This window comes from Sus scrofa, chromosome 6 (genome assembly GCF_054392235.1).
Source record: "Sus scrofa isolate SSC_HxYL_T2T_F1_AM1 chromosome 6, Sscrofa_HxYL_maternal_Yorkshire_Landrace_v2.0, whole genome shotgun sequence".
Lineage (NCBI taxonomy): Eukaryota > Metazoa > Chordata > Mammalia > Artiodactyla > Suidae > Sus > Sus scrofa.
Window position 1 is genome coordinate 116230395 of NC_139388.1, and position 15622 is coordinate 116246016.

The window sequence follows — 15622 nt, forward strand, 5'->3', positions numbered from 1 at the left end:
GGAAAACTACACAGTCATCTCAAGTGCCAAGTATAATGCCTGGTGTATTATCGGCAGGCATGATTTATTCATTGACAGAATCATTAAATTTAAGATTTATAGAAAAGATCAAATAATCTAGAATTATTTAAGTGGTCTTCAAAATTTTAAACATTGAAGAATATTTTAAGGAACATGGGCTAAGATTGACAGCATCAAGGACCACATAAGATTAAATAGTCAATATATGGAAACTATATATTTTATCCACTTATTATATTTACTGGGCATCTCTCATGTCTGCAGTTGCCTCTTGGGATTGGCATGTAAATAGGAAAAATAAGAGCACTCCTTTTATGCTATTTACACTCTAGTGAAAAAAAGGGATACTAAGCAAGTATACAAAATAAATAAACGTGGTCTGTAAGACTGAAAATGTCTATGAAGGAAATAACCAGGGTTATAGGATAATCAATAGGAGGAAACGGGTACTGAGGTAGAAGTTCAGGAAAGAAGGTAATGTTTGAGCTGAGTCCTTAGAGATGAGGAGAAAACTAAGCCAAAAGCCTAGAGAACAGTGTTCCAGGCAGAAGGATCAGAATTTGCAGAAGTTCCAAGATGAGAAAGCATTTGATGTGTTTAGGAAACAGAAAGAAAGCCAAGTGGGCTGTGGGTGGCAAGATGAGTCTTCATGAGCTGAGGCTAAAGAAGTCAGAGGGCTAAGTTCATGGAAATATTGTGGACATAATAAGGCATTCACTCTTTTTTAAATGGGTGGTGGGTAGCTGCCCAAAAGTTTTAAGAATAGTCAGATTTATATTCCTTGATAGTGAATGTAAACAGCAGTTTGAATTAATTAAGAGCTTGCATTATTGTTTCATGGATTGAAATACCTTTTCCAATGGAATAATTTGAAGAATCTTCTCTATGTGAGCCTATCTTTAGGTATGCGGTAATAGTTTATTAATCAGGACATGAGGAACCCTTATGTCTATGACACATGCACACACAACAGAGCAGGTCAATTATTTTTGTGTCTAGCTTGCATCTTTCACAAAAATCAGAAATCACCCTACAGGTGTATGATTAAATTTAGGATCAGTCATAATTAATTCTGGTAGGTTTTGCATGTGATTATAAATGGATCTTTGATTGGAATAAAGGATCTGGAGAGGGGAGATTTCCCCAGGCCTCTTTGAATTGTTATCATCGGCATTCCCACTAAAATCGTGGACCTCTTTGGGCTTTTACACCTTTAAACAATAGCAACTCTGAGACTTGCTTGGTTTTCCTATTTGTTAAAGAAAAGCACCCAGCTGGAGCTGCACACCCACGAACTGGATCCCACAGACTCTATGATGACAGGAAACAGCAGGCCCTAGCTCATCACCTGAAGAATGTTGGCTGTATTCCTGGTATTTGGGATCTTTTTCCACTATTTTGCGGTAGTTTTAATCATGTTATAAAATAGTTGGGCTGTCCAAAACCCTTAGAGGTGACATAATTCATGAGAGAAAATGCCTCCTAGAGTTATATAGGAAATGTGTCAGCTTAAAGTTGCAAGAGAGGTGATGGGGGTGGGGGGATTAGTTAGAGCTACTGTAACCACAGGCTAGGTGGCTTAAACAACAGATATATAGTGTCTCACAATTCTGGAGGCTAGGAGTCCAAGTTCAAGGTGTCAGCAGGGTTGGTTTCTTCTAAGGCCTCTCTCCTTGGCTTGTAGATGACTGTCTTCTCCCTGTATCTTCACATCGTCTTACTCTGTACCTGTCTCTATCCTAATCATCTCTTAAAACAGCTACCAGTCATACTGGAATAGGGCTCACCCTAATGACTTCATTTCAGTGTAATTACCTCTTTTAAGTCCCTATCTCCAAATACAGTCACATTCTGAAGTCCTGGGGCGGGGCGGAGGGGGGGGATATAATTCAGCCCATAAAAAAGGGTAAGAAATTTGAAAGTTAAAAGTGGTAAAATTTTTACTTATGCAGATTGAATCTCACCCAGCCCTACTCAACCTAGAATCTCACAACTTTCATGCAATGTAGACTTGCAAAATCCTAGAGTCTATCCCTCTGAACATCCATAATTTGTTAAACTAGTTTCTTTTTTCTTTTTTGGCCACCCCATGACATATGGAGATCCCAGGCCAGGGATCGGATCCGAGCTGCAGTTGTGACCTGAGCCGTAGCGGCAACACCAGATCCTTAACCCACTGTGCCAGACCAGGGACCAAAACTGTGTCCTGGGCTCCAAGCTGCCACTAATTCTGTTGCACCACAACAGGAACTCCATCTTATACTAGTTTAAATTAAATCTGCAATACCTAGAGACTCTCTTTTTTCTTTCCATCATGACAGAGCATAGCAACAGTTTCAAGGTTATTTGTTGTTGCTATTGTTGTTGTTTTACAATTTCACAAGCTCTATATTTTTCCAGCATTTTCTTTCTTTTTTTTTTTTTTTTTTGTCTTTTTGTCTTTTTGTCTGTTGTTGTTGTTGTTGCTGTTGTTGCTATTTCTTGGGCCGCTCCCGCGGCATATGGAGGTTCCCAGGCTAGGGGTTGAATCGGAGCTGTAGCCACCGGCCTACGCCAGAGCCACAGCAACGCGGGATCCGAGCCGCGTCTGCGACCTACACCACAGCTCACGGCAACGCCGGATCGTTAACCCACTGAGCAAGGCCAGGGACCGAACCCGCAACCTCATGGTTCCTAGTTGGATTCGTTAACCACTGCGCCACGACAGGAACTCCCTCCAGCATTTTCTAAGTGATAAACAGTTCAGAAATTTTATTTTTATTTATTTTTGAATTTTATTGCAGTACAGTTGACCTACAATGTTGTGTTTTCTTTTGTACAACAAAATAATTCAGTTATACACACACACACACACACACACACACACACACACCCCATATATATATATATATTTTTTTTTTTCTTAGTCATATCCTTTTCCATTATGGTTTATCACAGGATACTGAATATAATTCCCTAGGCTATACAGTAGGACCTTGTTGTTTATCCATCCTCTATATATAATAATTTGCCTCTGCTAATCCTAAACTCCCAATCCTTCCCTGCCCTACCCACCCCCTTGGCAACCGTAAGTCTGTTCTCCATATCTGTGAGTCTAAAGCCCTTTTTCTTTTTCCCAAGCCTAGTGATAGCAATAAACAGAGTTAACAAGGAACATTCCCAACAGCTTCCAGAATATATTAATATGTTCAAGGAAAGTGACTTCAAAGGTGATGGAATTATATTATCATGTGGTATTTAGATAAGGAGTGAAAAGATTAGAAACATGCAAGGTGGAAAAGGAATATATGAGACAAGTAATTTTGACCATATTGGTAGAAGGGCAGATGATTATAATAATTTTTATTATTTAATGATTTAATCAGTAATTTGAAATTTACTGATTACAAGGCTTGTTCCCACCTGGCAGAATGTTACCCTTGTAACAGTCTGCTATCCTGATGTGTGGTTTGAGCATTTATTTATTTGCCAACTCTCAAAATATTAGATCACTGAGGTGGGTATTTTTTCTTTGCCCCTCCCCATCCAAAGTTTACCTCCCCATACTGCTCTGAGTAGACTGCAGCTTCAAATCCCCTTATCCTCTGGCTTCGGCACAGGTCAGAGAGCAAGAGGCTAGAGCGGAGAAGAGCCTGAAACCCTCAACTCCCTCCCTTCCAGGGATCAAGGGGACAGTGAAATATTCTTCCAAAGGTCTTCTGAACCCAACCCTCTACCTTCTGGACTCTAGGACCACTCCCTTCCTTCTCCTAACAAGGCCTAAAAAGCGCTAATTCCATACCCTTTCAATGCCTCCACTAGCCCTGGGGTACTATTCTCTTCCCAGATGATTTTTAAAAGCTGCCCACATCTTTGCAAATCATCTGCTTATTAAAGTTTCTCCAATGTACCCTGTTAATATGCCATCCTATCTGGATTCCTCTGTACCTAGACAGAGTCCCAAAGAATAAATCTATTTCCAGTGCAATCATGTTATTTAGTAGATAAGAAAGCAGAGTCCCACCCTGAAGAATTGATTCAATCATTCATTTCTCTTCTTAAACATCTTTATTGGGTGTCTAAGTGCTCCTGGCACCACGTTTGGTGTGGGAGATGACAGCGTGGGGTCTCAAGGAATTGAATGAATGTTGGAGGAGGACAAAGGGAAGTGGCCATGTTGGTAAGAAATGCTAGAGAAGACTAAAGGGCCACCTAACACTGGGAGAGTGGTCAGGGAGCATCAGGGAACATTCCAGAAGTGGCAACTAAATTCATATCTGAAGAAGGAGGATGGGGAACAAAGAGGGGGAATTGGGAAAGGAGGACGTTTTTGTCATAAGAAAACATAGCTCAGCTCCAGTTCTACCCCTAGCCTGGGAACTTCCATATGCCATGGGTGCAGCTATTAAAAGCAAAAAAAAAAAAAAAAAAGAAAGAAAGAAAGAAAGAAAGGGAAAGAGAAATAAAGAAAGAAAACTTGGAAAATAGACTTGTGGCTGCCTAATGGGAGAGGGAGGGAGTGGGAGGGATCGGGAGCTTGGGCTTATCAGACACAACTTAGAATAGATTTACAAGGAGATCCTGCTGAGTAGCATTGAGAACTATGTCTAGATACTCATGTTGCAACAGAACAACGGGTGGGGAAAAAAAAGTAAATGTAATGTATACGTGTAAGGATAACTGGATCCCCTTGCTGTACTGTGGGAAAATTAAAAAAAATAAAAAATAAAAAAATAAAATAAATAAAAAAAAGAAAGAAAACATATCTGAGGATGTCCAGGATGAGAAAGAACATGGTGTGTTTGTAGGAGAGAAAGTAGCCCAGTGGGGCTATAGTGGAGTGAGGAATACAGGCTGCCAATTTAGTGGGGGGTCTTGTGTGTTGTTTTAAGGAATCTGAACATTATTCCAAAAGTAATGGGGAGAATGAGGTAATAAGCAAGGGAATAACACTTCAGAAAGCTCATGCTGGTAGACTGTGGAAAATGCTCAAGGCTGGAAGCAGAGAAGCCAGTGAGGCAAGACTTGAGAGTGGCCTGAACAAAAGCCTTAACAGTGGGGAAGGGGGAAAGAAGAGAGAATAGAGAGATGTTATCTACAGGAAATGTGCCAGTGGCAGCGCAGGCAGTACTACATCAAACTGAACTTCTGAATATACATAGCTCTGCATATCAGTAAAAGTTGAACTTTAAACTTATCACAACCTTTCAAGAATTTCAGTCAAGCTTTTTATGATCACTGAGATAAGCATTATTAGAGAGTTCTTGGAAGACTGATGTTACAGTTTTCATAGCAATTTGAACAGGGCCTGTTGATTAGTTGGCCCAAAATAAATATTTGCTGGATGAATTAACCATCTGCCTTTAAAAGTAATATACCTTTAGTTATGTTTGCAACTTTGCTTTATCATGCTAGTCTTAAACAAGAATAAAATCACATCACTTAACATTAAAAAAAATTAATAATTTGCAACAGCCTCTTGTGGTTGGTATGGTATTCCACTAGGGAACTTAAAAGGTCTTCACAGATTTTAAAACAAATGAAAAATTCTTGTAAATGCTATCTTTATGATCCTGAGCCCATAAATTTGTTTTCCTTTATCTATTTTTTAGGCAGTCCAGTGTGCATTAAACTCTGAGTAAGATACTATGTTCTCTTTTGATAACGATTGTGATAGTAGTGCTTGGCACAAAGAAATATATTATCTTTTTTTGGACATAGGGATAGGATTTACTAAATTTCTAAGTTTTTTCACTGATTATCACCTTGGTGACTTAAAAAAAAATAGCTCTAGTTTCAGAAATATCCAAAGGAGTTATTAGGAACATAAAATATTCTCATAAATATTTTTTACTCTTTTTTAAGGAAGAATGTGTTTAGGGAAATAAAAATTTTAAAGATGTTTAAGATATGACAGCTATAAAGACTTTTAACAACCACTTAAATTTGACCAGAATTATAAATTTATTTTGACTAAGAAAATCTACATCGAGTTATTAATTGTCCTAAAATCCCAAAGAGACTAGATCTACTGAGGACTTACATATAAGATTAAGTTAAAATGATCCTTTGTAAATTCTTATAATCTTTTAGTTGTAGCTGGCATGGAATGAGATACAGCTCCATTTCCGGTTTAATGTTTAAATGTTTGCAGGTGGTTATTATGTTTTCTCCCACATTTTTTCTCTCTTAAGTTTATCATAGGTCATCTTTGGGTGTTCATTTGTCCCTAAAGAGGTTTAATCGGTGGATAACATGTTGTGTTCTTGGTGATATTATTCTTCTACTTTTTACTATCATAATATACTGGTGACTAATATTTTTTCTGTACACTAGTAGAGAAAACCATTTATTTTTCTTGACATTATTTTTTTTTCTTTTATCCAGGAACATTTATGCCTTAAATAGTCATATCCTGGGAGTACTAGCTCATTATTGTCACTTCTTGGTAATATCAGTTTTCCCCATATATGCCTTCATCTAATTAGTATCTAAAATATTCCCTTTTGAATTGAATCATTTCAACAATAAATAATATTGTATAATAAATTAACATACCACTGACAACTTATGTGCTTAAGTTTAACCCCAAATATACACATATATAGAATGGTAGTCAATATACTATGTATTTTAGAAAAGGAAATATATAGTTTAACAATGAAAAAAATATATATGCCCAGTATTTATAACTAATAGCCTAGCTATATGATGAACTAATCATTTCACCAAAGCTTTCAGATCAAGTTTTTAATCTATTTAATATATTAAAAATTTGGTTTATATTTTATTTTTGAAGAATAGACTAGGTGATGATTTCTCTTGCCTTTAAAAATGAAGTCTTCAGGAACCATTATAAAGGCAAGAAGGTCCTAAATGGAAATGCTGTGGACCTGGATATGCTCCTCACATTCTCTACTACTGTCTTCCAAGTTGTAGAATTCAATTCTGATCTCAATTCCCAGCAACAGTTTAAAAAAGTAAACTGGAAGGCAAACTATAGGATCTACATGATAAACTGGTAGGCAAGAAATGGTTTAACTGTATTCTATTGCTATGTAATAAATTTTTACAAAATTTACCAGCTTGGTACGATACCCATTATTGACGATTCTGTCGGACAGAAATCTGAGCCTGGCTCATCTGGGCAGTTTCTCTGCTCAGTGTCCTGGAGGCTGATACCAAGGTGTTGGCCAGCCTTCATTCTCAGTTGGAGCTCAGAGTCAGCTCCCATTGGCAGAATTCAGTGCCTTGTGGTCGTAAGGCTGAGATCCCCATTTCTTGGTTGCCTCTCAAATGGGGGCCATTCACGGTTCCTAGAGGCTACGCACATTTCTTGCTTGTGGTCCCCTTCATCTCTAAAGTCAGCATCAGAGACACTCTTCCATGTTGATTTCGTAGCACATGTCAAATCTTTCTCACTTCTCTTTCTCTAACTGACCTCTGGAGACACATTTAAAGGGCTCATGAGAGTAGTCGGGTCCACCTAGATAATCTTTTTATCTGCTGGTCAACTGATTTTGGAGCTAATTACATCTGCAAAATCCCTTTCTCAGCATCACCTCAATTAGGGTTCCATGAATAGGTTCCAATTAGGGGCATGGTGTGTGTATACCAGGGACTGGGAATCTTGTGAGCTATTTTAGAATTCTGCTTATCACAAACCACAGAGGGACTAAAAATTTGCACAGCGAATGGCAGATATGAAACAGCTGAATGGCCATTAAAACAGGAAATTTAAAAGGTGAATCAGGAGTTCTGTTGTGGCTCAGTGGGTTAAGAACCCAACATGGTGTCCATGAGGATGTGGGTTTGATCCTTGGCCTTGCTCAGTGGGTTAAGTATCTGGTGTTGCTGCAAGCTGCGGTATAGGTCATGGATGCGGGTCCCATCCGGTGTTGCTGTGGCTGTGGCGTAGGCCGGCAGCTGCAGTTCCAATTTGATTTGATCCCTGGCCTGGGAACTTCCATATGCCATAGGTGCAGCCATAAAAAGGAAAAAAAATGGTGAATCAGAGGTCATTTGTTTTTTTGACCACTTATGAGATCCCATTCTTTAGGCAGCATGATTGACAATTGCAGTGTGGGTAATACATGCCATTTTCCTGCTTGGGATAAGTGCATTTCTATTGTTTAGTTGGTAGTCAGGGTTACTATGTATTGTATTAACTTCCAGAAAAACAGAAAATTGGGACACACTGGTGTTAATGTTAATTCAACCCTGGAGGTGCCAATGGAGTTACTTTCTCCCAACTTGGGCTCCAACTGTAGAAAGAGGAGTCCAGCCTACCCTCATCTGAATGGACACTCTCTGGCTGAGACTTACGTAGGAACCACAGGAGAATCTCAGACTATACTTTTATTTCTTGCACTTCAGAAATGAAGTGACTGTTGGATGGATGCAGTGGCAAGTCATGCCACAGCTGTTCTATGGACGTGCTGGGAATCAGAGCACTTCAGTGCCCACTTTCCTTGATGCAGAGCAAGTAAGTGCTGGCTTGCTCTCTCCTCTCTCCTTGCAGCCCCAAAGCCAGCAAACCTAAGGCTGTGGCTTCTCTGACCTGGCTATTTCTTCACTCTACATCAGGTAGCCAGGGCAACTCATTACATTTCTGAACTCCAATTTTTGGACTGCTTAGTTACATTTGTAAAGCAAAGTTTTTATGTACCTTAAACTGATCCTGGATCACTGGTTTTGCCTCATTCTTATCCAAGGAGCACTAGGCTGGCTACAGCAGAAAGGATGGCTATGAGTGGAAACCAAATGTCTGGAGGGTCAGGAAGAGGCAGTGATTAGAAGGGATAAAGGGAGGTATATACTGGTGCTATTTGGTACAGACTGGTTATGTGGTATAGATGATGGCTGAGCTTCAAAGACACATACGATTATACATGAGGAAGATCAATGTTGGTCTGAAAAAATATATGTGTATGTATATATATATATATATATATATATATAAATCATCCTTCATATACTAAACATAAAAAGTCAGATTGCTCCTTTCAGAATGACATTATTTGCAACCACCATCATAGCTGTACTGATCCAGAGCTTGCACCCAGAAATTTTATTCTCTTTAACGCATCCAGAGTTGATAAGAGAGTGTGCACATACAAACTCAAATGTAACTGTGTTTATCTGCAACAAGAAATATAGCTGCTCAGACAGAATAAGACGGAAAGCTAGGAAGGCATACAAGGTAATTCCTATTATTTTCAGGAGGTTGTTTACGAACTATGGAAAGAAGCAAAGTGGTTTATTTACATACTAAGTCTCTCAGTGGCTAGTGCAGTACCATGCTGAGAGAGCTGATTTATCAGAAAGACATCACCTGACAAATAGCCTAAATCATGGGCTCCAGTTTATCACGATGCCCTCTTTCCTCGGTCATTATGAAAGACTAGGATACAAATTTTCAGACTTTCTCTTTCCCCCTTCCCTCATCTATCACCACTATAATTTCCTCCTGAATTTGAGGCATACAACCTTCTTCTACTGACTCATCCCTTTTTTTCTAGATGGATTAATATCATTGATTAAGCTCCAGCAATGTCTTTTGCCAATTAATCCTCGTCATGAGTGATAGATATACTTATGCATACTAGATCGTTGTTTCCCATGTCTCCTCATCTATATATTAGCAACCTATTCCCATGTGCTGAAGCATCTTCCTATTTGCCTTCTGAGATCTGGCTCTGATACTATGTTTAATACAGCTGGAGAGCAAATCATGTGGTCCATAGTTCAAACTGAATTTCTAACAGCAATTTCTTTTAATGTGTTTATAGAATTTCCGGCAAGTATCTCTCACAAGGTAATGCTGTTTGACCTCAAGGAGCCCAAGCCTCGTTTCCAGCAGAGACACAGCCCCTCAGAGGGGACATATATCTACGTGCCTTCCTGGCAAAATGGTCTCGGAAGGCGCCCTTTCCCCTGTCTGGGTCTGGCAGGTATATTTTGCCTTATCCCTCTGCATATGCAGAAGTTTTTCTTACTTAGGAAAGCAGCATGGTTTAATGAAAAATGTGAAATTAGAGAAAGCTTTAGCCCTGTACTCTGAAAATTAGAACTTTGCTGACTATCTCAGAGAGAGCTCTTATGGAAATTAACATAGCACAGAGTAGGCATCTAAGAAAAACCCAGCTAATTGGTTATCTATTGCCTTGACCTTCTCCTTGTTTTGAATACTTTGGATATTGTTAGGGCTCAGGCACACACCATAAAACACCTTTACATCTTAAAAGAAGTGACATGTTTCTCTGAATGGTGCATAAAAAATCCCACACTCATCCTCAAAGTATAGGAATGCATGGCTTGTTCCCTTAAGAAGCTAAATTCTTTTTATGCTATTACTATTAAATGGGAATCGTGAAGTCATTGCCAAGGACAAACTTACTTCTTCTCTTTCTCTCATAGGCTTCCTCAAGGCAATTGAGCTTTTAGTTTTGGAGAGAGAAAGAAAAACTTTTTAAAGCTAAGATGATAAAAACAAAATACTTACTTTAGTATTTTACATATTTCTTCAAATGATTTATCCCTATATCAAATACTTAAAACTCATTTATATAGTCCCCATATAGTGTTTTAGAAAATCAGTATCTCTTTGTGTCTCCCTATGTCTGTCCATCTTTTATTTCAAAGCAGGGCTGCAGGATTTTAGGACAAGTTATAGGAGTGCTATGTGTCATGCGCAGGTGAAACAGGTGAAGGCAGGAGGAAGTTAAGGAAGGATGTTTTATGAAACAATAAAAGTAAAATTTGAGTAAAGCCAGAAAGTAGAATAAAGAAAGTAAACAAAACTTTGCTATTTTCTCTCTCTCTCTCTCTCTCTCACTGTAATCTATTTATTGACAGAAGTTTGCTGACTGACAAAGGCTGGCATGTATATAAAGTATCAGAGCAAATGCCTCAGGATTTTGATAACCCATTGAATGGTATTGACCATTCTTCAGCCTTAGATATTTTCCCCCTGATTATATAAGCTGAAATATTTTATATTTTAAGCTAGTTATCTTTCAGTTTATCCTATGCAACTCTTCTAAGTTAGATCTCTTTTCCACTTTTGGAAGGGAGTAAGATATTTTGTGGGCCCTCAACCCTCTCTATTCTCACTGTGGTATAGACTGCATTCTAAACAAATTTATTTATCTTACATGACTATTTTCTAAAATTATTAAATAGAATAAACAATTGCAAAATTCTGCTAGAATTGTCATTTTAGATTTATATTCTAATGCTCTATAATTTTATTTAGATATTTAAAGTTTAATTTTCACGTATATGTATTATTTTTGTTTTCACTTTTATTTATTTGCGGTATCTACCAAACACCAATTTTCTGATGCAAAAGAAACAAATTGAGAGTAAAAGGCTTTGTGTTTCCTTCATTTTCCAAACTAAACAGTAAAAGAGTGATTCATTCAGATATGTAAAAAGGAGAAGCTAAAGTCAGGTTGAGGTTATCTGCAGCAATGTGGACTTGGTCAATTATTAAAAGAAAATAGTCCAGAAAAGGAAAAGTAAGTTAATCTTTCCATCAAAGTTACTATTAAATCACAGTAATTACCAACAAGGCCATTTGAATACCATATCAAATATTTCCCTTTAGCTATCGTGAGGACAAGCACACAGAATGATATATATTTCCCATAACGTGGTTTAGCATGTACTAGTCATGAAGTTGGATGAAGCAAAAGGAACTCTCTATCCGTAAGTGAATTCCAGAGAAATCCAAATATGTTGACAAGGATGTGATGTCTTACTCAGGCCAAAGGGTCTATGTTTCTCAGAAACTTGAGTAATAAAATTAGTAACTGACCATGGAATTAAACAAATCCTAATGATTAAGCCAGAGAAATGTAACCAAACAGGTAGAATAAATTAAAATATCTAAAATATCAAAATGATCAGCAGATCAAAGAAGTTGTTGGGGGAGTTCCTGCCATGGCTCAGCAGAAACGAATCCAACTAGTAACCATGTGGATGTGGGTTCGACCCGATTCCTGGCCTTGTTCAGTGGGCAGGGGATCTGGCATTGCCATGAGCTGTGGTGTCGGTCACGGATGCGGCTCAGATCCCATGTTGCTGTGGCTGTGGCCAGCAGTTGTGGCTCCAATTCCACCTGTAGCCTGGAAACTTCCATATGCCATGGGTATGGCTCTAAAAAGCAAAACAATAAAAAATAAAGCAAGGAGAAGAAGTCATTGGAATTTTTAGCCACTTAGCAGAGATTCTGCTGTCACTTCATAGCACTTCCTAGAAGCAAAAGATTGCATTTCCTGGAAGCAAGAGATTACAAGAGTTTTGGACATGTTCTTGATATTCATTGATGGGCACTTTTTTTCCTGTGCACTACTAGTGATTACATTGCAAAAGAAGCAATGGCCAGCCAATGAATTATAAGCATAACTCCCTACCTTTCCCTCCAAGAACATTCACTGCCTGTCAAAGGAGAGATACAGGAGTTCCCGTTGTGGCGCAGTGGTTAACGAATCTTGACTAGGAACCTTGAGGTTGCAGGTTTGATCCTTGGCCTTGCTCAGTGGGTTAAGGATCTGGCATTGCCGTGAGCTGCGGTATAGGTCGCAGACGTGGCTCGGCTCCCATGTTGCTGTGGCTGTGGCCAGCAGTTGTTGCCCTTTCTCTGGTGTAGGCCAGGGCTACAGCTCCAATTAGACTCCTAGCTTGGGAACCTCCATATGCCACAGGAGCAGCCATAGAAAAGGCACAAGACAAAAAAAAAAAAAAAGGAGAGATATAAAAAGTCAGAGGCCTGGCTTGAGAATGTTTGCCTAGGGCCCTGGATTGCTCCTTGTCTGTGCCTTGTACAGATGTCTTCTGAAGCATGAGGAAATCCAGAACCTCCTAAAGCCAGATTTCCAGTGGAACCATGGATTTATTCCCCTGTGGAAACTAGTGATCTGACCTAGACCTCATTAAATTTGCCTCGGAAGGCCAAAAGGTGAGTAGGAACACAGCCACACTTACTCTGAGATCCTAGACAGATTTCTGGACCATAAAGCATAAGATCAAATGTTCTTATGATGAGACTAGTCATAGAATTAGAGGAGTCTTGGAAAAACCTCTAGGTTGGGGTTCTTGTTGTGGCTCAATGGGTTAAGAACCTGACAGTCTCTGTGAGGATGTGTGGGTTCAATCCCTGACCTCACTCAGCGGGTTAAGGATACAGTGTTTGCCTTGAACTGTGGTATAGGTTACAGATGCAACTTGGATCCAGTGTTGCTGTGGCTGTGGTATAGGCCAGCAGCTGCAGCCCCGATTCTACCCCTGGCCTGGCAACTTCCATATGTCATAAGTGCAGCCATGAACTTAAAAAAAAAAAAAAAAAAAAAAAAAAAAAAAAAAAAAAGGAACCCTTCTCTAGTTTAACTTTATTATTTTACAGCAAAGGAAACTTAATCCAGGTTATATCGTTATATCTCATATTATATAATGTGTGTGCAATCTAGAACTCACAAGCTGTCTATTGAAGAATATTCATTTCATAGAAATGATAGAAAACTTATTGAAAGAAGCAAATTTTTTCTACAGACTCTATACACCACGTTATTGCACTGCTTAAGCAGCTTTATGGTACTTTTTTACATTAGTAGAGGTATGGGCGTTATTAATTTATTGTTTACCTAAAGTTCAGAGTATGTCTTTAAGAATGAAGGATTTAGTTCTTGAGGTGATACTGATTTTTCCGTTTAAAATGTATGCATTATTTGATGAGAAATTTATACATTTAAGATAAAAGATAATCTCTGAGCTCAGTATAGTTGGAAATTATTCTCTCATGTGGACCCTGGAAAAAGCCTGGTTTCATCAAGAATAAGATAAAAAAAACATAACCCAAATCTACCATAAAATGACTACAGAAAAAAATGACATCTCTGTCGTCTATGTGAGTAAACAAGCTGTCACTAACTGACCCTACGCTCTGTTGAAAGCCTCTTTCAGAAATTCATCTATAATGAAGATTAGTTGTTTTCCCAATTTAATTAGAGAGACATTTAAATTCCCATTAACCACTATGGAATAGTAAGTGTTGCAAAAATGCAAGTAACATTTTTAGTAATTAGGTTTTAGGTTTTCGACTGACAAAACAATGAAGGAGATGTTCCCTTTCTGGAGAATTCCCAGTACCCGAGACTTCCCCCACTCATCAAACCCTCCAAAAGGAAGAAAATATATAGCATCGTCCCTCTACTGCAAGCTCATCTTCATGTGAGGAAACACATCTTTGTAAATAGATGTTAGGGGTTATGTGTTGCACGTAGATGTCTTTATATTTTATTCCACATCAAGAGGATCAGAGACTTCTGGATTTTTACTGTAACTCATATTATACATTTTTTTTTACAGAATTTATACTCATTGCCAATAGTACAAATATTGCTTGATATGAAATACCTCCGTCATATAGTTGCAATTTTCTTGTCACAAAATGGTGAAAGAATTGTAGCATTCTGATTTGGATCTCTTCCTAGCCAAAGAAAATATCCGCAAAAGAATCTAAAACAGAAAGGAGAGTCAACAAAAAGAAATAAAATCTTAGCAATGCAGTGAACTTTGGAGTCAACGGCAAAAAGTCCATGGTTACAATTTCAGAAAAATAAGTAAAAATTAAACATTATTGTGACTGTTTCAGAACATAAGAGTCCAGAGTCGTCTCAATCTTTGAATTGGAGAATTGGAACCAGGTTGAAATGTCAGCACCACTGCCATGTTGATACCCATATTTCAACACCCAACCCACCAGCAAAAATGAAGAGGAATGGACAGAAGAGTCTAACCAGAAAGGAAGTGGGTACGTGGCTTTCTGGAATCTTGTCAAAGCTGTACAAATCATTCTGCCATGGCATGCCTGCCAGCTCTGCTTCTACCAACAGCCAGTGTGGCCAAGCATAAAGCTGTCCATCAGAAAAGGGTTAATTATTTAATTAAAAGGAGAAGCTTTACATGACTGCACCATTAACTTGATGACGGTTGAGTTAAACATAGAGCCAGATGCTTTTGTGTTTGTTGGTTGTATTTGATTTTCTTGTGTTTGTTCATTGCCATGCTTAGCGTTATTGGGCTGCTCTAGTCTAGAAGATAAAATCCTTTAATACTCTATTTAGAACTACAGGAGACGAAGCTTGATCAATACTCTTTATGAATCCGTAAACTATTACAGCACAGCCCGTTCCTGCAGACTTTCCCCTGGTGACACGACTATATTATTTTGGGGCCAGAGGCCCAAGCAATATTGAAATCCTGCTTGAATTCATCTTCTACAGACCATAAAAGTGACAAGATCCTCAAAGATTTACATTTTTTATGCTATAGATTAATCAATCTTGCAGGTGGAAAAAGAAGGATTTTGGTGTGCGTGCTATAGACTATCTTTTCAGCCTGAGGAGAGTGTAAAAAATTAATTTCCTTTTTCCAAAAGAAGTTTCAGTCAAAAGAAAATGCAGTCAAAAGTTTCCTTTTGCCACCTGCTTTTTGATAGATTCTGACATTGATGTCAACAATATCACAAAAAAAGTCTCTGGAATGCTTATTAAGTTGATGGAAAATAATTCTTTGGTAACAACAAAACAGCAGCTGATTTGTTGCTATTGTTGTTAAA

General features: G+C 38.3%; 1 protein-coding gene across 1 annotated transcript in view; it reads right to left on the reverse strand.

The window, feature by feature from the left end:
- LOC146402779 (uncharacterized) overlaps positions 1–15622 on the reverse strand; it is a 118784-nt gene that overhangs the window by 8066 nt on the left and 95096 nt on the right. The window contains exon 3 of the mRNA XM_084964410.1: positions 14419–14520. Within this exon, the coding sequence (XP_084820536.1) occupies positions 14419–14427 (9 nt within the window). The 5' untranslated portion in view covers positions 14428–14520. The remainder of the gene's footprint in view (positions 1–14418; positions 14521–15622) is intronic.